This window comes from Carcharhinus amblyrhynchos, chromosome 17 (assembly GCF_965287045.1).
Source record: "Carcharhinus amblyrhynchos chromosome 17, sCarAmb.v2.hapA, whole genome shotgun sequence".
Taxonomy (NCBI): domain Eukaryota; kingdom Metazoa; phylum Chordata; class Chondrichthyes; order Carcharhiniformes; family Carcharhinidae; genus Carcharhinus; species Carcharhinus amblyrhynchos.
In genome coordinates this window covers 8,134,560-8,155,714 of record NC_137340.1, presented here as the reverse complement: position 1 = coordinate 8,155,714, position 21,155 = coordinate 8,134,560, and the positions used below count along the sequence as shown (strand labels likewise).

At 45.0% G+C, this 21,155-nt stretch overlaps 1 protein-coding gene across 1 annotated transcript in view; it reads left to right on the top strand.

Moving 5' to 3' along the window:
• bicc1a (BicC family RNA binding protein 1a) overlaps positions 1-21,155 on the top strand; it is a 265,871-nt gene that overhangs the window by 196,576 nt on the left and 48,140 nt on the right. The window contains exons 4-8 of the mRNA XM_080205453.1: positions 5,804-5,883; positions 7,907-8,065; positions 13,869-13,922; positions 16,668-16,862; positions 20,340-20,591. Coding sequence (XP_080061579.1) covers positions 5,804-5,883; positions 7,907-8,065; positions 13,869-13,922; positions 16,668-16,862; positions 20,340-20,591 — 740 coding nt within the window. The remainder of the gene's footprint in view (positions 1-5,803; positions 5,884-7,906; positions 8,066-13,868; positions 13,923-16,667; positions 16,863-20,339; positions 20,592-21,155) is intronic.

Here is a 21,155-nt window from a genome sequence, read left to right as displayed (position 1 = left end):
AGTACTAGGCCACTCCTGGACTTCCAAGAGCAGCCCACGCACGACCCGCCGTGTGCATGCCCCTCGCTTGACACGAGGTGGACCTCCACCTGTGGAATAAAGACAAAAAATATTAATCATACAGCCTGCCCTTCCGGTGTCTCCCGAGGTTTAACCCTATTTAATAGCCCCTACCATATCCCTCCATTCTCGTTTCACTCATGTGCCTATCTAACTGCATCTTAAACGAGTCCAACGTTCCTGCCTCCACCACCCTACTCGGTAGCGCATTCCAGACCCCCACAACTCTCTGCGTAAAGAACCTTCCTCTTACCTCCAAATTATACCTCCCCCCCCTCACCCTTAAGTGATGACCTCTCGTGTTCGTACCCAGTCTAGGGAGCAGTTTCTCACTATTAACTCTATCTATTCCCTTCAGTATCTTATATACCTCTATCATGTCCCCTCTCAATCTCCGTCTTTCCAAGGAGAATAGCCCCAGTCTCTTCAATCTCTCCTCGTAACCCAGTCCCCCCATGCCAGGCAACATCCTGGTAAACCTCCTCTGCACCCTTTCCAGAGACTCCACATCCTTCCGGTAATAAGGTGACCAGAACTGGACGCAGTACTCCAAATGCGGTCTAACCAACGTTCTGTATAACTGAAGCATTAGACGGCAGCTTTTATACTCTAAGCCCCTTCCTATAAAGGCTAACATCCCATAAGCCTTCCTAACAACGTTCTCCACTTGTGACGTACACAGTATTCCAAGTGTGGCCTTCAGTGTTCTGACCAATGAAACCAAGCATGCCGAATGCCTCCTTCACCACTTTGTCCACCTGTGACTCCACTTTCAAGGGTCTATGAACCTGTACTCCTAGGTCGCTTTGGTCTATAACTCTCCATAACACTCTACCATTAACTGAGTAACTCCTGCCCCGATTCGATCTACCGAAATGTATTGCCTCACATTTATTTAAATTAAATTCCATCTGCCATTCAGTCGGCCCGTTGGTCCAACTGATCAGGATAAAGGGGTCATAGTTTGAGGGTAGGAGGTAACCCTTTTAGAAACGAGTTGAGGAGAAATCTCTTCACCCAGAGAGTGGTGAAGGTGTGAAATTTAGTGCCATAGAGAATAGCTGAGATCAAAACATTGTGTGATTTCAAGAAGAAATTTGAGAGAGCACTTGGGGCTCAAGGGACATGAGGGGAAGGGGAGGTCAGGATATTGAATTTGATGATCAGCCATGATCATAATGAATGGTGGAGCAGGCTCGAAGGGCTGGATGGCCTACTCCAGCCTCCCTGTTTAAAGGGGGAGTTGGGTTTTATATTGGTTTTCCCACGTGGAAAATATCCAGCGTGCATTCTTTAATACTGTACTACACGTATGCAGCACTGTGAGTTCCTCGCTGAAATAACACATGATGAATTCCTGAATATGAATTGAAGGGAAAATATTGCAGGACAGTGTGGAAAGTTCCAGGGAGTTGGATTAGCTGGATGACTGTTCCAAAGTGTCGGCACAGACCATGATAAGCTGCATCTGTGGTTAGAAGCTGGGGAGAAACCCTTAAGTCTGGTCTTCTGACCCTTCCTCTAAACTCCATCAAAAATGTCTGGCATGTTTCCTTCTGGAAAGCTCCAAAATGTTGTCCCCCTCTAAGTGCTTTCTTATGCAATTCTTCCAGTCTGAGACGAAATGCGTTTTAAAAAAAAGAGTTTGCTATCTTCTCATGAGATGCTGCTCCCATATCTTATCTCGTGTTTAGTTGCCTCAATGATTTTCCTCCCAAGCATTCTTCACCCGATGATGAAAACATTTAATCCTGTGGCACAATTGGCTCCCCAAGCCCTTCAGTCACCTTCTGATGAGTTACCAGTGATGTTGCCTGAATTTTCCCAGATTCTTGACAATAGGATTTCCACTCGCTACCTGTGTGCTGAACTGGGAATCCTCCAGGCCAGCCTCAAGTTGCAGGCATCCCTCCTGACAAAGTGTTCCATTGCTCTGTCAATGTCCATGACAGTGCGCTACTCCAACACCAATGACTTAAGGACAGTCGGTGGCACAGTGGTTAGCACTGCTGCCTCACAGCGCCAGGGACCCGGGTTCGATTCCAACCTTGAGTGAATTGTCTGTGTGGAGTTTTCACGTCCTCCCCGTGTTCACATGGGTTTCCTCTGGGCGCTCCAGTTTCCTCCCACCGTCCAAAGATGTCCAGGTTAGATGGATTGGCCAGCCTAAATTGCCACTTAGTGTCCAAAGGTTATGTGGTACGGCCGTGGTAGCTGCACAGTGTTGTGGGGATAGGGCAGAGGGGTGGGCCTACATAAGATGCTCTTTTGGAAAGTCAGTGCAGACTTGATGGGCCAAGTGTCCTGCTTCTGTACTGTAGGGACTCTGTGGTAAAATGAAAAAAGGTGTCGCAAATCAGAAAAACACACCTTAAAGAAAAACACAACTTTAAAATGAAACCACGTTAAACAGAAATGTTCATGTGTGTGTATAAGTGCAGACAGAATATTGCTGTACGTGACAGCACATTCTGGGGCCCCTGTTATCCAGATTCATGTGGAATTCTTTGCCAGAGTATGACGTGTAAGAATGTGGATGGCCAATGATTTATGGAAATTTCTGACTGAGGACTATTTGAGGGATATTTCATTAACTGCAAAACCTTTCCACAGGAAGTGCCTGAAGCAGAGAATGTTGCCCCAACTCACTGAGATTGACGAGGCACTCTCACTGTTAAAAACGCTTCCAAAGCCTTGTGCGGATGAGTGATAGATTCATTAAACCAGCCCGCTTTCTCACGACACACAAATCCTGTGCGAGGTGTTACCTTGGTGATTTGCCGATCTCCTGGAGTTCCGGGCAAAAATTGGATTTGCAATTCCTAGTCCCCACCGTCCAGGACATTCTGCTGAAAGTGCCAGCAGATATTGGATATGGAATGATGCCTGAAGTATGGAAACGTGGCCCTTTTCATAAAGGCCTGAGCCACAGTAGACCAGTGTTGTCCAGTGCACTAGCTCCTGTTCACCTGTGGACAATTGGTAATCCAGATGTGGCAAGTCACATTGCCGATTCGTAAATAAATGTGCACGAAACCAACAGTGGGATTGAGCCTCCAACCTCAATCCTCATTCACACAGCACATCTATGTGTTGCTTTTGTGATTGTTGCACAAGTTGTAAGACAATAAAACTTCTTTTTTGATGTGAGTGATTTACCAGTTGCCTTTACAGAGAATCTATGTATCAAGCGCAAAGCATTATCTATAATACTATACAGTACATGGCTAAAACTATGTTGCTGTGGCATCAAGATGTTACCCTGGCGATGGGCCAGTCTCCTGGGGTCCTTGGGAAAATTGGATTTGCGGTTCCTAGTTAGTGATTTGTAATGGACAAGGATGTATAAGATGCTCAGAACATCTGTGTCTTTCTGGTGTGCACCATTGTTATGTGGATTAAAGAGCGATTTAATGCAATGTGGCTTCTGAGCTTCATTCAATTGAATTAGTTTGACCCTGGGGCCTGGCCAATTTTTGAACCAATTTACTAGCTAAAAGCAGGTAGATTTAATGAGTGAATCTTTTTCCGACAGTTGAGTTGGGAGGAAATTTGAAAGTTGCTTCGGCATAGACTATTTTCTAAATGGGAAAATGCTTAGGAAATCAGAAACACAGAGAGACTTGGGAGTCATTGTTCAAAATTCTCTTAAGATTAACGTGCAGATTCAGTCGGCAGTTAGGAAGGCAAATGCAATGTTGGCATTCATGTCGAGAGGGCTAGAATACAAGAGCAGGAATGTGCTTCTGAGGCTGTTTAGGGCTCTGGTCAGACCCCATTTGGAGTATTGTGAGCAGTTTATGTCCCATATCTAAGGAAGGATGTGCTGGCCTTGGAAAGGGTCCAGAGAAGGTTGACAAGAATGATCCCTGGAATGAAGAGCTTGAAGAATAAGAAACAGTTGAGGACTCTGTGTCTGTGCTCGCTGGAGTTTAGAAGGATGAGGGGGGATCTTATTGAAACTTACAGGATACTGCGAGGCCTGATAAGAGTGGACGTGGAGAGGGTGTTTCCATTAGCAGGAAAAGCTAGACACAACCTCAGGCTTAAGGGACAATCCTTTAAAACAGAGACGAGGAGGAATTTCTTCAGCCAGAGAGTGGTGAATCTGTGGGACTCTTTGCTGCAGAAGGCTGTGGAAGCCAGGTCGTTGAGTGGTTTTAAGACAGAGATAGATAGGTTCTTGACTGATAAGGAGATCAGAGGTTATGGGGCACGAGGATGAGGAAAATATCAACAGTGATTGAATGGTGGAGCGGACTCGATGGGCCGAATGACCTAATTCTCCTCCTATGTCTTATCGTCTTACGGCGTTATGGTTTCGTGCCTGCAGTCTTTCAGTTATGCCTCTTGTTTGAAACTTGCTGTAATTCCACCTGTAAGTAATGAACAGGAAAAAGGCGTCCGAACATGTGGTTAAGCCCTGTATATCTGAGAACAAAGTATACCCTGCGTATACAATATTAGTACTTGATAACTTCAGGCAAATGTTAAGACCCCAACATTGTCATTTGGAGATTCTGATGTTTGCACGCTCTGCAGACAGAGCATACTCTTCATAGAATATATAGGGGAGAAGGAAAGGAGAGGGTGCAGAATGTGATGTTACAGTCATAGCTAGGGTGTAGCGAAAAATCAGTTTAATGCAAGGTAGGTCCATTCAAAAATCTAATCGCAGCAGGGAAGAAGCTGTTCTTGGGTCAGTTGGTATGTGTTTTCAGACTTTGTATTTCTCTCCTGACTGAAGAAGGTGGAAGAGAGTCTGTCCGAGCAGGAGTAGACTATTTGTCCCCTTGAGCCTGCTCTGATCTGGTTTTGTCCTCAACTCCATTTTCCTGTGTGTCCACCCCAGCAGCACCCTCATAACCCGGGGTGGTGGGGGGGAGGAGGAATTAATAACCCCATCGCACTAACCCCAGCCAATTCACACCTCCAACACCAAAGTTACAAAAAGCACAATCCACTGCCAGCTGTAAATCTGACTGGAAAACGCCGTGAGTGCTCAGCCGGTCAGGCGGCGTGTGTTAGAGAGAGAAGCAGATTAACGTTCCAGCTCGCTGACCTGATGAAAAGTCGCAAAGCTGGAGCATTAACTCCTGCCTATCTGACAGTCAAGGTTGTGCGCCAAGTTCCATTTATCTCCTTCCATTTGCACGGAATTATCCTCCGACTGAAACTTGCCAATTTCAATTTTAGTTCCAAATCATCCCAAAGATTTGTGCTTTGTTTATCCGCCTCTCCACAACATTTGTAGCCTAAAACCCAGCCACCTTCGGGCACACACTCCACCCTCCCCCACCGCTCCAACACTACTTGAAAGTTTATTTAGTAGAGTAATGAGTAAGGTTTATATTAACAGTACAATGAAGTTACTGTGAAAATCGCCTAGTCACCACATTCCAGCACCTGTTCGGGTACACTGAGGGAGAATTTTGCACAACCAATGCCTTTCAGACTGTGGGAGGAAACCCACGCAGACACGGGGAGAGCATGCAGACTCCGCACAGAGGTGCTTCGCAAGGTGGGAATCGAATCCAGGTCCGTGGCACTGTGAGGCAGCAGTGTTAACCACTGTGCCACCGTGCTGCCCCTGTGTTTGTGGCTGTTGGTGCCTCACTCCCAGTCTCACTTCCCTCTGAGTTCCTGGCTTCAAGATGCTCTTGGTCCTGTGGCTCCCACACTTTATTTAAGATGCTAGTGGTGTGTTTCTCACGTTTGGTTTCTCTCTTTGTGTTTTACACAGATCCCCACATTAAAGTTGGCGGAAAGAAAGAAAACGTGAAGGAAGCGAAAGAAAAGATCATGTCTGTCCTGGACACGAAGGTAAGATACAGTGTCACTCTCACCATTTGTCGTGTGTCTTATTCACCAATGATGACCATTTGTCTGTTTGTTTACTGCGACAGAGCAGTGCAGTGAGATCAGTAATATTCATTTCATAAATATATACCCAAGCTGCCCTTAACGCACCAATTCAAAACTTTGCCCCATCCTGTCACTTCCATTTTAGTATGAGAACATAAGAACTAGGAGCAGGAGTCGGCCATCTGGCCCCTCGAGCCTGCTCTGCCATTCAATAAAATCATGGCTGATCTTGTGGACTCAGCTCCACTTACCCGCCCGCTCACCATAACCCTTAATTCCTTTACTGTTCAAAAATCTATCTATCTGTGCCTTAAAAACATTCAATGAGGGAGCCTCACCTGCTTCACTGGGCAGGGAATTCCACAGATTCACAAACATTTGGGTGAAGAATTATCTCCTCAACTCAGTCCTAAATCTGCTTCCCCTTATTTTGAGGCTATGCCCTCTAGTCCAAATTTCACCTGCCACTTCCCTGCTTCTATCTTATCTATTCCCTTCATAATCTTATATGTTTCTATAAGATCTCGCCTCATTCTACTGAATTCCAATGAGTATAGCCTCAGTCTACTCAGTCTCTCCCCATAAGCCAACCCTCTCAACTCCAGAATCAACCTAGTGAATCTCCTCTGCACTGTCTGTAGTGCCAGTATGTCCTTTCTGAGTAAGGAGACCAGAACTGTACATAGTACACCAGGTGTGGCCTCACCAGCACCTTATACAGCTGCAACATAACCTCACTGTTTTTAAACCCCATCCCTCCAGCAATGAAGGACAAAATTCCATTTGCCTTCTTAATTACCTGCTGCACCTGCAAACCAACTCCTTGAGATTCCTGCACAAGGACACCCAGGTCCCTCTGCACAGCAGCATGCTGCAATTTTTTACCATTTAAATAATAGTCCATTTTGCTGTTACTCCTATCAAAATGGATGACCTCACATTCACCAGCATTGTGCTCCGTCTGCTAGCTCTGTCTCATTCATTCTCCCGTCCATCTCGCTCCCCCCCCACCCCCATAAGAACATAAGAAATAGGAGCAGGAGTAGGCCATCCAGCCCTTCGAGCCTGCCCCGTCATTCAATAAGATCATGGCTGATCTGCCGTGGCTCAGTTCCACATTCCCGCCCTCTCCCCATAACCCTTAATCCCCTCTCTTATCAAAAACCCATCAACCCGCGTCTTAAAAATATTTAGCGAGGCAGCCTCCACCACTTCAACGGGCAGAGAATTCCAGAGATTCACCACCCTTTGAGTGAAGAAGTTCCTCCTCAACTCCGTTCTAAACCGCCCCCCCTTTATCTTGAGGCTGTGCCCCCTAGTCCTACTGTCCTTTTTGAGTGGGAAGAGCCTCTCCACCTCTATCCTATCCATCCCATTCATCATCTTATACGTCTCAATGAGATCTCCCCTCATTCTTCTAAACTCTAACGAGTACAAGCCTAGTTTATTCAGCCTCTCCTCATAGCTCAACCCCCTCAACTCCGGCATCAGCCTAGTAAACCTCCTCTCCAAGGCCAAAATATCCTTGCGTAAGTGCGGTGACCAAAACTGCACACAGTACTCCAGCTGCGGCCTCACCAATGCCCTAATACAGCTGCAGCAAGACCTCCCTACTTTTATATTCAATCCCCCTCGCTATGAAGGCCAGCATCCCATTCGCCTTCCTGACCACCTGCTGCACCTGCAGGCTGGGTTTTTGCGACTCATGCACAAGGACCCCGAGGTTTCTCTGCACCGTCGCCTATCGTCTCCTCCCCCCTGCGCCCATCTGGTCCCCCCCCCCCCCACCAAAAGAACACTCAGTCCCCATAGCCTTTAACCCAGCTGGAAACATACCATGGGGTCATTACTGATTAACACAGTCACTGCCTTAACAGTAACTCTAGTCCAGGGCTGTGCAATCTGATTGGTGATGTGAACAGGATGGATGGAAGGAACCATCAAGTGACCTTTGTGTCTCCCCTCTTGCCCTCCGTATTAGAGTAACCGGGTGACTCTGAAAATGGATGTGTCGCATACAGAACACTCCCACGTCATTGGTAAGGGAGGGAACAACATTAAAAAAGTGATGGAGGAGACGGGGTGTCACATTCACTTCCCTGACTCCAACAGGAACAACCAGACAGAGAAAAGCAACCAGGTAATTCCACACTGGATAGCTGCTGAGTCCGTTTTTCCAATTGATTTGATTTATTATTGTCACGTGTATTATCACAGAATGAAAAGTATTGCTTCTTGTGCGCTATACAGACAAGGCATCCTGTTCATAGGAAAGGAAACAGGAGAGTGCCAAATATAGTGTTAGAGTCATAGCTAGGGTGTAGAGATCAACTTAATGTGAGGCAAGTCCATTCAAAAGCCTGACAGCAGCAGGGAAAAAGCTGTTGTTGGGTTTCAGACTTTTCTATCTTTTTCCCAACAGAAGAAGGTGGAAGAGAGAGTGTCCAGAGGTATGTGGGGTCCTTGATTATGCTGGCTGTTTTGCCGAGGCAGCAGGAACTGTAGACAATGGATGTGAGGCTGGTTTGCGTGATAGATTGGGCTATGTTCACAGCTCTTTGTAGTTTCTTGCAGCCTTGGGAAGAGCAGGAGCCATACCAAGCTGTGATACCTGGTGTTACAGTCATAGCTAGGGTGAAGAGAAAGATCAGCTTAATATGTGATAGAAAGTTTAAAAGACTTAGAATTCAGTTTGAAAAGTGCAGAATGGGAGTAAAAGCTGCAATGAGAGGGTAGACTGGGGACAGCTCGCAAGAAGTCACCATGTTCCAACATCATTTTTTCCCATTGTTTGTATAAATTGGGTCAGTTATCTATTGTTGATCTTTTCTGGATTCACCCCAATGCCAGTTCCCTCCCATTGACCAACCAACCGTCATCAAACCAAAATCTTGACAGAAGTCTTTGTTTCCTCACTGGCTACAGGTGAAGTTCCAGAGGACTGGAGGATAGCCAATGTTGTTCCATTGTTTAAGAGGGCAGGAGGGATAATCTAGGAAATTATAGGCTGGAGAGTGGCAGGGAAATTATTGGAAAAGATTCTTAGGGACAGGATTTACTCACAATTGGAAACAAATAGACTTATTAGTGATGGCATGGTTTTGTGAAAGGGAGCTCGTGCCTCACTAACTAGATCAAGTTTTTTGAGGAACTGATGAAGATGATAGGTGAGGGAAAGGCAGTAGGTGTTGTATATATGGACTTCAGTGAAGCCTTTGACAAGGTACCTCAAGGCACAAAAGGTGAAGTCACACAGGATCAGAAGAGAGCTGGCAAGATGGATACAGAACTGGCTTGGCCATAGAAGACATTAAGCAGTAAAGGGGTGCTTTTCTGAATGGAAGGCTGTGACTAGTGATCTTCCACAGGGATCAGTTCTAGGACTTTGTTGTTCATAGTATATATAAATGATTTGGTGGAAAATGTAGCTGGTAAGTTCGCAGATGACACATAAATTGCTTGAATTGTGGATAGTGAAGAGGATTATCAGAGGATACAGCATGATATAGATCGGTTAGAGACTTGGGTGGAGAAACGGCAGATGGAGCTTAATCTGGACAATTGGAAGGACATTGTGGAAGGTCCAATGCATGTAGGAATTACACAGTAAATGGTAGAACCCTTAGAACTATTGACAGGCGGAGAAATCTGGGCGTACCTGTTCACCGATCACTGGAAGTAGCAGCGCAGGTGGATAAGGTGGTCAAGAAGGCATGCAGCATGCTTAACTTCATTGGTTGGGCATTGAGTATAAAAATTGGCTGCAAATGTACAGAATCTTGGTTAGGGCTCATTTAGAATATTGTGTACAATTCTGGGCGCCACACTACCAGAAGGATGTGGATGCTTTGGAGAGGGTACAGAAGAGGATAACCAGGATGTTGCCTGGTCTGGAGGGTGTTAGCTATGAGGTGGGGTTGGATAAACTCGGTTTGTTCTCACTGGAACAATGGAGGTTGAGGGGTGATTGAGTGGCAAGGACAGAGTGGATAGTCAGAAGCTCTTTCCTAAGGTAGAAAAATCCAAGTACTAGGGGACATAGGTTTAAAGTGCGTGGGGAAATGTTTAGAGGAGATGTGCAAGGGCACTTTTTTTATACAGAGGGCACGCTGCCTGGCAAGGTGGTGGGAGCAGGGACGATAGTGGCATGCAAGGCACAACTAGACGCATACAAGAATAGGATGGGAATGAAAGGATTAGGACTCTAAGTACAAATGGTTTTAGCTTAGGCAGGCATCATGATCAGCACAGGTTTGGAGGGCCGAAGGGCCTGTTCCTGTGCTGTACTTTTCTTTGTTCTCTTTGTTCTTTATTCGAACAGTCTTAGTCAAACGCCAGTTGGTATCTTCACCTTCTCTGGCAGTGTAAAACTGGCAGTCACCTTCAACAGAGACTAGGTTGAGAAATGAGAGGCAAGTTCAGAAATTCGGTACCGTTTTGGGGAAATTTCTAAATGCTATTTCCTTCAAACAGAAACTTATTTCAGCAGATATTTGTTCCAAAAATACTTCATTTTATAAAATTACTGGTATCCTATTCATTAATTTAAGTGGTGACTGCTGGCTAAGATGCCTGCCAAGGGTCAGGTGGCCTTTGGAATTTCTGCGCAGACAAAGGATTAACTCATGTCAGAAAATGCCTCTGGAAAGTTCTCAACTGCAAGTGGGTTTCTCCGGTTCAGTGTGGCCATTCTTAACAGCTCAATGAGAGAGACCTGACTAACAATGGCAGCCAGACATGTTGGAGCTGTGGGGATGGATATGAACTACCATCTTCCAGTGAGCTAACTATAGCTGGTATGTGGATGGATTATCAGTCATTCCCCTGTTGTGTATCATTCACTCGGAGTCCTGTCCAACACATGGACAATGGCAAGCAAACGTGACCAAAGCTATCTACAGATAATTCCATTATTCCAAGAACCCAAGAGAAACCTCGGCAGTCGACGCAGTCTGCAGAGAGCATCAGCAGGAACCCACTGCATCCATTTTAAATCCCGGAGGCCGCTACCTCCAAGAAATCTCTCAACCTCATTCAGAGAAATCATAGAAGCCCAACAGTACAGAAGGAGGCCATTCGGTCCATCGAGTCTGCACCAACCACAATCCCACCCGTGCCCTATCCCCGTAATCCCACATATATATCCCATTAATCCCTCTAACCTATCCATCCCGAGGGTCAATTTAGCAAGGCCAATCCACCCAACCCACATATCTTTGGACTGTGCGAGGAAGCCGGAGCACCCAGAGGAAACCCACGCAGACACAGGGAGAGCATGCAGACTCCACACCCAGATAGTGACCCAAGCCGGGATTTGGACCCTGGTCTCTGGAGCTGTAAGGTGGCAGTGTTAACCCAGTGTGAGACCGAGCCGCCCAATTCCTATTCCAAATCCACTTGTTTAATAACTTGATCTTCTGGGAAGGGACTAACTTTGTGACCTGCTAATTGTATACCTCTGAGAGGAAATTCTTAAATAATCCCTGATATACCAGCACAGTTATTGAAATCAGGCATACCTCCTTGTTGAAGTGAAAATGAAGCTTCTGTTGAGACCGCAAGGCTTTCCCTACAAGCCAAACACGTGAACTAGGAACCATTCATTTTAAAATTTGTGAATGTCCATTATTCTCTTGAACTGGTGTTTTATCGTGTGTGTGCGTGTGAGTATACGTGTGGGTGTGAGTGTGTGTGTGGATGAGTGACATAGTGTTTGGACTTGTGGAGTGATTTTAAAAATTTGATTTCTTATTGTCACATGAATTAATATACAGTGAAAAGTATTGTCTCTTGCGCGCTGTACGGACAAAGTATCCCGTTCATAGAGAAGGAACGGAGAGAGTGCAGAATGTAGTGTTACAGTCATAGCTAGGATGTAGAGAAAGATCAACTTAGTGCAAGGTAAGTCCATTCAAAAGCCTGACAGCAGCAGGGAAGAAGCTATTTTTGAGTTGGTTGGTATGTGACCTCAGACTTGTGTATTTTTCCGAAGGAAGAAGGTGGAAGAGAGATGGGGTCCTTAATTATGCTGGCTGCTTTACCGAGGCAGTGGGAAGTGTAGACAGAGTCAGTGGATGGGGGGCTGGTTTGCGTGATGGATTGGGCTACATTCACGACCTTTTGTAGTTTCTTGCGGTCTTGAGCAGAGCAGGAGCCATACCAAGCTGTGATACAACCAGAAAGAATGCTCTCTAAGGTGCATCTGTAAAACTTGGTGAGAGTCGTAGCTGACATACCAAATTTCCTTAGTCTTCTGAGAAAGTAGAGGCGTTGGTGGGCTTTCTTAACTATAGTGTCGGCATGGGGGGACCAGGACAGGTTGTTGGTGATCTGGACACCTAAAAACTTGAAGCTCTCAACCATTTCTATTTCGTCACCATTGATGTAGACAGGGACATGTGAATTGTGAATAAATAATCCGCTTTTATTTAAACTTGCAAAATTTGGTGGTCTTCTTCAAATTGACTGTGCACACTCTGGGGGGCTAAAGTAACACACGCATCCTCCTGCCCACAAAACACCACTGATTAGGAACAGTAAGGGAGAGGGTACAAGGGTTTCATTTCTCTATAACAGCAACCTTTTTTTGGCACAAGTAAAGGGCCATAAAAGCAAAATGAAACTCTGGATGTGTATTCTTGATAAACAAGGCACTTTGCTTTACTATTGTCACCGTGAGCCACTGTTTTCTCAAAATGAAGATTTGACTATTTACTTTGGATTGTGTTTTGATTAAGCTGATGTGTAATTGATTTGAACAGTCAGATCCTGATGAATTGATTCCCAGGGGACCTGTCCCCAAACTGATGTTAAACGGAGTTTCATGATAGCTGAAAAAAAAACCACATTCCTAGTGGAGGTGTCTCTGTGTAACCTGATAAACCCTACAACAGCGTCTATGTCAAAAACAACAGGTTCAAATAGCGAATAAAAACATATGGAAGCAGTAAATGTGTGGAAAAATTTGTTCACACCTTACACTGGCCTGATCTTGTAAAAGGCCGGACAGTGAAAAATGTCAGGAGTTATCTCTGGGAAGCTATGTAATCTCTTTCTGTTTAGCATGTGTGTCTTCAGTGTGTTTTCAGTGTTTTGGTGCTGCAGTGTAGAAATTCCCAGAGTCTTCATGACCTTGATGGTATCGGCTCAGGGAACAGGCAGGTGAGTCATGGGCTCCCAGGCAGTCATTGATTGGAGCCTTCAGGGTCAGTGGTTGGTGACGTTCTTTCTCAGGCTTCGCCACAATAGAAGGTTTTGTCCTTTCACTGGGAGACCTCGATGTCAAGTGGTGGCTTGCCCAGTGCTTCATGGGTTGGGGGCTGATTGGTTGGCAACACGGTCACATGACAAGCTTGGAGAGGTTTGGCTAATCTGGAATTACCAATGCGCAATCTCAGTTTATGGTAGGCACCATTCAGTGGGATTTTCAGTTCTGCTGGCGGGAATCTTTGATGATTTTGATCTAATTGGAATTTTGGGCCGTTCACATTTGATTCGTCGCAACTGGATTCTGTCTGGCTTAGACTAGAGAATGACATCATGACATAGAGATGGAATTTCTCATTTATTTCCAAGCAAAGTTCCCCTTATCCTCAGGGTCCTTGTGGGAGTTTCTGTGTGCTGATCAGAAAGTTCTGCAGTTTCCCCCTGTGCTCCTTTGAGCATATTCCCCCTTTTGCCGCATTGAAGAAAGAAAGTTTCTGTAACGTTAGCATCGATTTACAATGACTAGCTGATGGTGGTTTTGGAAATGTTGCAAAAGCCTCTCCTTAGAAACAGGACCGCGGGGAGGACCTGCAGGAACGTTTTCATTATTTGTCAGGAGTTCCCGATGATATGTCAGTCCCCAGACATGGACCATTACTCGAAGCAAGTCCCCACGAGAGAAATGAATGAAAAATCACTTTTCTAATTGCTTGCAATGGATCTGCTTTGATTACCAGGTCTCCATAGCAGGACAACCATATGGTGTCGAAGCTGCCCGAGGCCGTATAAGGGTAAGTTTCTAATCTGGTCTATCAATTGCTGTAGGCTTTGATGATGCATGAAGTTCAATTACCATTGATAGCATCCTCAGCAGTTACTGATAGAACAGCACTTTGACCTCATATAGAACCAGATTCTGTTGTTACTTACGGACCTGTTACAAGCACTGCCACGTTTGCTGATTAAATGGTAGTGCTTGGAACAGAAGTGCTTCATAAATAGATGAACAATTGAATCTTAAACATCCGTGGGCAGCATGGTGGCGCAGCGGTTAGCACCGCTGCCTCAGCACCAGGAATCCGGGTTCGATTCCCCACTTTGGGTCACTTTCTGTGTGAATTTTGCACCTTCTCCCCATGTCTGTATGGGTTTCCTCCAGGTGCTCCAGTTTCCTCCCACAGTCCAAAGATATGTGGGTTAGGTGGATTGGCCGTGATAAATGTGGAGGGGACACACCAGGGTGGGATGCTCTTTCAGAGATTTAGTGCAGAACCGAAAGTCTGAATGGCCTTTTTCGTCACTGGATCATTATAGAATCCCGACCGTGCACAAGGAGGCCATTTGGCCCATCGGGCCGGCACCGACAACAATTTCCCCCCCCCATCCCATAATCCCATGTATTTACCCTGCTAATGCCCCTGACACTAAGGGCAAATTTTGCATGGCCAAGCAACCTAATCTGCACATCTATGGAGTGTGGAGGAAATCAGAGCACCCGGAAGAAACCCATGCAGACATGGGGAGAATGTGCAGACTCCTTACAAACAGGAATTGAACCTGGATCCCTGGCACTGTGAGGCAGCAGTGTTAACCACTGTGCCATCGTGCCGCCCCCACCTTTCAGTAGAGATTCTCTGAAATTAAAATTCAAATGTTCATCTGTTAAGCATGTTTTTCTTGTTAAATTTGAGTGGAAAGTAGAGAACATAAAGCACACATTGATTTCACGGTTTGTTGCCTCTGATCAGGTATGTTCATGAGACTGACCTCAATATGAGTTTATAAAGATGTTTTAAATAGGGGTAGCTGTGGAATATTTGGGACCAGTCATGTGAAAATGATTGCGAAAGAGGTTAGGAATGATTTTTAATTACAAGTCAGTCATCTGCATCTCCTACATTGGCATGTGTGAAAATGGAGCTGGATTTTCAGACAGGACAGGGCCACTTTCCCAACATTCGGAAAGTTCACAACGCAAGCCGGAGTTTCAGATTAGTTTTAGGAAGAGGAATGAGTTGTTTGCCGCCTTTTTCAGCTATGTGTGAGAACAGGAGTGATTATTACCTCCGGTACAGTGCATTAGCTACACATGCACAATTCCTCCATGTTCACTGACATCACCAATACACAAGAAGTGGGCCCTAGACATGACCATAAGATATATGAGCAGAGTTAGGCCATTCAGCCCAACTGCTCCACCATTCAATCATGGCTGATATGTTTCTCAACCCCACTCTCTTGCCTTTTCCCCCCCGTGACCTTTGATCCCCTTACAAATCAAGAATCTATCTCTGTCTTAAATATTCTCAATGACCTGGCCTCCACAGCCTTCTGTGGCAATGAATTCCTCAGATTCACCACCCTTTGGCTGAAGAAATTTCTCCGCATCTCAGTTCTAAAGGGTTGTCCCTTTACTCTGACATTTAGCCCTCGGATCCGAGCTTCTCTTACTCATGGAAACACATTCCCCACGTCCACTCAATCCAGGCCTTTCAGTATGCTGCATGTTCAAATGAGATCCGCCCTTCATTCTTCTGAACTCTTGAGTACAGATCCATCAAGCCTTTCATTCCTGGGATCATTCTTGTGAACCTCCTCTGGACCCTCTCCAAGGCCAGCACATCCTTAGACACAATGGCCCAAAACTGCTCATAATATTCCAAAGGTGGTCTGACCAGAGCCTTATAAAGTCTCAGCAGTACATCCCTGCTTTTGTATTCTGGTCCTCTTAAAATGAATGCCGGCATTGCATTTGTCTTGCTAACTACCAACTCAACCCGCAAGTTAATATTGAGAGAATAGAGAAGTAAACCTTAATGAGATCGTATTAAAATTCCCACTCTTCCCTTGAATAAGAAGTATTTAGTAGACTATGGGCAAAGAACGGGGTTAGTGGGACTAATTGGGTTGTGCCTTCCAAGAGCCATGCCCAGTGATCATCTCCTGTGCTGTGCAGGAAACAAGGTTTAAAAACTCCTACTCCCTCAAACTGTGGGAGGCACGGTTTAAACATGCAAAGCTCCTGCAGTCGTGTAGTACAGTGTGAAAATCATATCAAATGATTTATTTCAATCAAATAAAATTCACAGACGAGTGTGTTGGAGGGAATTGGGTTATTATCTGAAAAGGAAAAATGTGCAGGGCTACAGGGAGAAAGTTGGGTGAGTGGCACGAAGTAAATTACTCCTTCTTCGAGCCAGTGCACAGACAAGGGGCCAAATAGTTTCCTCCTGTTCTGTAAATAATTGTTCAGTAAATAATTCCGTGATTCTGGAATTGTTTAATTATTTAACTTTTTAAATCTTTTTATGCGAGTTGCATCCTGATGCATGAGATGAGATTACACCATGTCTAATTTTACTGCATGTACCTGTTCCCTTTCTGCTCGTAAACCAGTATTTGCCGAAGTGGTTGACCCTTAGCAGTTTTTTTGGTTATATAAAGGGAGGTAGTGAGGCCTGAATCTGCCGCCTGGGGTGTTTTCTTACTTAACGGTTATTGTTGAGTAACTCTGCGTTCAATGTTCTGTCGTCTAGGAGCTGCTCCCTCTGGTGATGATGTTCGACTTGCCCATCGCTGGCATCTTACAGCCCATTCCAGACCCCAACTCGCCCACCATCCAGCACCTGTCCCAAACCTATAACATCTCCATTTCCTTCAAACAGCGGTCACGGATGTACGGTGCCACGGTTATTATCCGAGGATCTCAGAGCAATGCCGCAGCAGTCAAGGTGAGAGCAGACCCAGCCTTTTATACAGACTGGTGTCACCTTCGATTCAGTCAAGATTCACAAAACCGTTTCCCTTACAGGCCAGGTTAATACGCTGACTGAACAATAGAATCTGACAGTACAGAATGAAGCCATTCGGCCCACTGTGTGACTGCGCTGACTCTTTGAGAAAGCTATCCAATTAGCCCCCTATTCTGACTTTATCCCCGTAGCTCTGCAGGCGTTTGATTCTAGAGTATTTATTCAATTCTTGTTTGAAAGTTACTGTAGAAGGTGCTTCCATTGTCTTTTCGGGCAATACATGACAACTTGGGTACGTTTGAAAAAAATTCCCGCATCTCTTTCTACTTTCTATTTCTTTCACCAATTCCTTCAATCATTCTTCTCTAGTTGCTGTTTCTTGTCAGTTGTGATGATACAGTGCCTTTTAGAAATGTATTTCAAACATGTTTCTTGACAGGCTTTCCAAGTAACTCCTAGCATTTTGTTTTGGTTCCATTTTATCTGTAACCAGTGTTAACTAATTATTACTGAAGTAATATAATGGACATCATGTTTATTTTTAATCAGAACTAATGCAGTGTGCAAGGTGTTTTGTGAAGTTAGCCTAGACCCTAAGTTTTACATCTGATTTTGGCATGGATGAACAGAAGATGTTTCACTCCAGGTATGATTCAAGTGACCCACGAGGAAGCTTTTATCAAAGTTTATTTGTGAGTGGAAAATCATGTCTCACAAATTTAATTGAGTTTTTTGAAGGGGATCCAAGAAGGTAGATGAGAGCAGTGCAGTTGGTGTTATCTACATGGACTTTAGCAAGACCTTTGACAAGGTACCACATGGTAGGTTGTTGCATAAAATTAAATCTCACGGGATCCAGGGTGAGGTAGCTAAATGAATATAAAATTGACTTCTTGACAGAAGCCAGAGGATGGCTGTAGAGAGTTGTTTTTCAAACTGGAGGCCTGCGACCAGCAGTGTGCCTCAGGGATCAGTGCTGGGCCCACTGTTCTTTGTCATTTATATTAATGATTTGGATGAGAATATAGGGGCATGGTTAGTAAGTTTGCAGATGACACCAAGATTGGTGGCATTGTGGACAGTGAAGAAGATTATCTCCAATTGCAGTGTGATCTTGATCAATTGGGCTAGTGGGCTGACGAATGGCAGATGGAGTTTAATTTAGGTGAATGCGAGGTGATGCATTTTGGTAGATTGAACCAGGGGTCGACTTACTCAGTTAATGGTAGGGCACTGGGGAGAGTTACAGAACAAAGAGATCTAGGGGTACATGTTCATAGCTCCTTGAAATTGGAGTCACAGGTGAACAGAGTGGTGAAGAAGGCATTCAGCATGCTTGGTTTCATTGGTCAGAACATTGAATACAGGAGTTGGGACATCTTGTTGGTGTTGTAGAAGACATTGGCAAGACCACGCTTGGAATACTGTGTGCAGTTCTGGTCACCTTATTATAGGAAGGATCTTATTAAACTAGAAAGAGCGCAGAAAAGATTTACTAGGATGCTACTGGCACTTGATGGATTGATTTATAAGGAGAGGCTGAATAGACAGGGACCTTTTTCCCCTGGAGTGTAGGAGGCTGAGGGGTGATCTTATGAAGGTCTATAAAATAATGAGGGACATAGACAAAGTAGATAGTCAATATCTTTTCCCAAAGATAGGGGAGTTTAAAACTTGAGGGCAGAGGTTTAAGGTGAGAGGAGGGAAGTACAAAAGTATCCAGAGGGGCAATTTTTTCACAGAGGGTGGTGAGTGTCTGGAACAAGCTGCCAGAGGCAGTAGTAGAGGCGGGTACAATTTTATTTCTTAGAAAGCATATAAATAGTTACATGGGTATGATGGGTATAGAGGGATATTGGCAAAATGTGGGCAATTGGGATTGCCTGCATTTAAGGGTTTTCTAAAAAAAAAAGGGTGGCATGGACATGTTGGGCTGAAGGGCCTGTTTCCATGCTGTAAACCTCCATGACTCTGTAACTATTTAAGAAAACAGTTAAAATATAATTTTAAAAAAGTGTTAGCAGAACTTTTTATCAATTATAAGAATCAAACATGATATAGTATAAACTTTAACAGCCAGCTATCTATGATGTTCCAAGCGAAACAACATCCCACAAGCATACCTCTTTCTAGACATGATACAAAAAGCAAGTATGCTCACGTGATGCTGGATTTTGCAGCTTTGTAATATCTGCTGTGAATTGGTCCTTTGAATGTTGGTTTAAAACTCTGAGGCTGGAACTTTCCAAAAAGCCTCTGAAGAGAGAGAGAGACAGACACTCCCTACCTCCACCAGCTTCCAACAGCAGCCCACACACAGCAGAATTTCCAATTCCAGAGAGGGAGAAAACAAAACACACTGCTTTCTGTCTCAAATACATCTGAGGAAAATGCAACTAAAATCTTGGACTTTTCTGTGGGAAAATTTGTCCCCAGGTAACACCTGATCTGCCAGTAATGTTCCACCCAGCAATTGTAAATGGACCATAAAACCCCGAGGACACTGCATTAGTCCTGATTAAAAAATAAACATTATGTTGATTATATTGCTTCATTATATTTGCACACCCCTACACCTCTCGTGAGACCTCAATACCCATGTGATCGCCCTGGGGCTTTCTCATTGGATGAAAACATGGGTTAACTTCCATGTTAGTTCGCCAGCATATTTGACTCACCGGCGGTATGGAAAGATTAGGCACAGGTTAAGGTTCCTTTCTCGAGAAATGAAAAGACTGAGAATCAATCTAATGGAGTTCTTTAAACTTATGAAGAGATTTGATAGAGTAAATTTAAAGGGGGAGGCGGGGGGTGTGCCAAATAGAACTGGTGCCATAAATAGAAGATCATCACCTCAAGGTCCAACAGAGAATTTAGAAATAACTCGTTCATCCAGATGATAGAATCCCTACAGTGCTGAAGAAGGCTTCTTGGCCCATCAAACCTGCATAGGTAACAATCCCACCCAGGCCCTATCCCCGTAACCCCACCCATTTACCCTGCTAACCCCCTCACACTTAGCACAGCCAGTCAACCTAACCCACACATCTTTGGAGTGTGGGAGGAAACCCATGCAGACATGGTGAGCACGTGCAGACTCCACTCAGATAGTGACCCGAGGCCAGAATAGAACACAAGTCCATGGCGCTGTGAGGCAACAGTGCAAAACACCCGTTCCGCCCAGGTAGTGGTAAGAATGCATTTGAGGCAAAGAGCACAGATGCACAACTCCATAAGCACATGTGAAAGGGAATAGATTAGGCGTGTTGGCAGGATTGGATGCTGGAGGAGGAATGGAATTTTGGATGTGAACATGAGTGTAGGTGTGGCTCAGTGGGGCCGAATGGCCAGTTCCTGTGCTTATAGAAATAGGGAAGTGAAGAGAGCAGCTTGTGGGTGAATTCCTTTGTTCAGAGCACAAAGATGTCGAATGTAAACTGCCTGTTCTAATTCCAGGAAGGGACTGCCGCGCTCCTGGAGCATCTAGCTGGCAGCCTGGGCAGTGCCATCCCCGTCAGCACCCAGCTCGACATCGCACCTCAACACCATCTCTTCATGATGGGTCGCAACGGCAATAACATTAAGCACATAATGCAGCGAGCTGGAGCCCAGATCCACTTCCCTGATCCCGGCAATCCCCAGAAGAAATCCACAGTCTACCTCCAGGGCACCATCGAGTCTGTCTGCCTAGCTAGACAATACCTCATGGTATGCATTAATATTCTCATATGTATAGTCTGTAAACTGGTCATTTTAAGTTTTGTAAGTTTATTGGCTAATGCCACAAGTAGGCTCACGTTAACACTGCGATAGAGTTACTGTAAACATCCCCTAGTTGCCCCACTCTGGCATCTTTGGGCCAATGCACCTAACTCATCATCAGACTGTGGGAGGAAACTGGAGCGCCCAGAGGAAACCCACGCAGACACTGGGAGAATGTGCAAACTCCGCACAGACAGTCAGCCAAGCCGGGAATCGGACCCTGGCGCTGTGAGGCGGCGGTGCCAACCTGTTGAACCGCTGATGGTTAATTTGATCAGAAGCTTTTTTGTACGTAATGAAAACGCCTTTTAAGTTTGATGCAGCAACAGTGAATTGTTGCTTGGCTGCTTCAGCACCACGGTAAATGTTGAAAAGGCGTTTGGAGATTATCTGTGCGTGAGTCGCGCAAACACGTCAAGGTGCGGATATTTTTATGCTGTAAAATTTGAGTACTATGTTCAAGTGACAAATATGTTTTCAAATTCCAACACGGCAAATCGTGAGGCCACA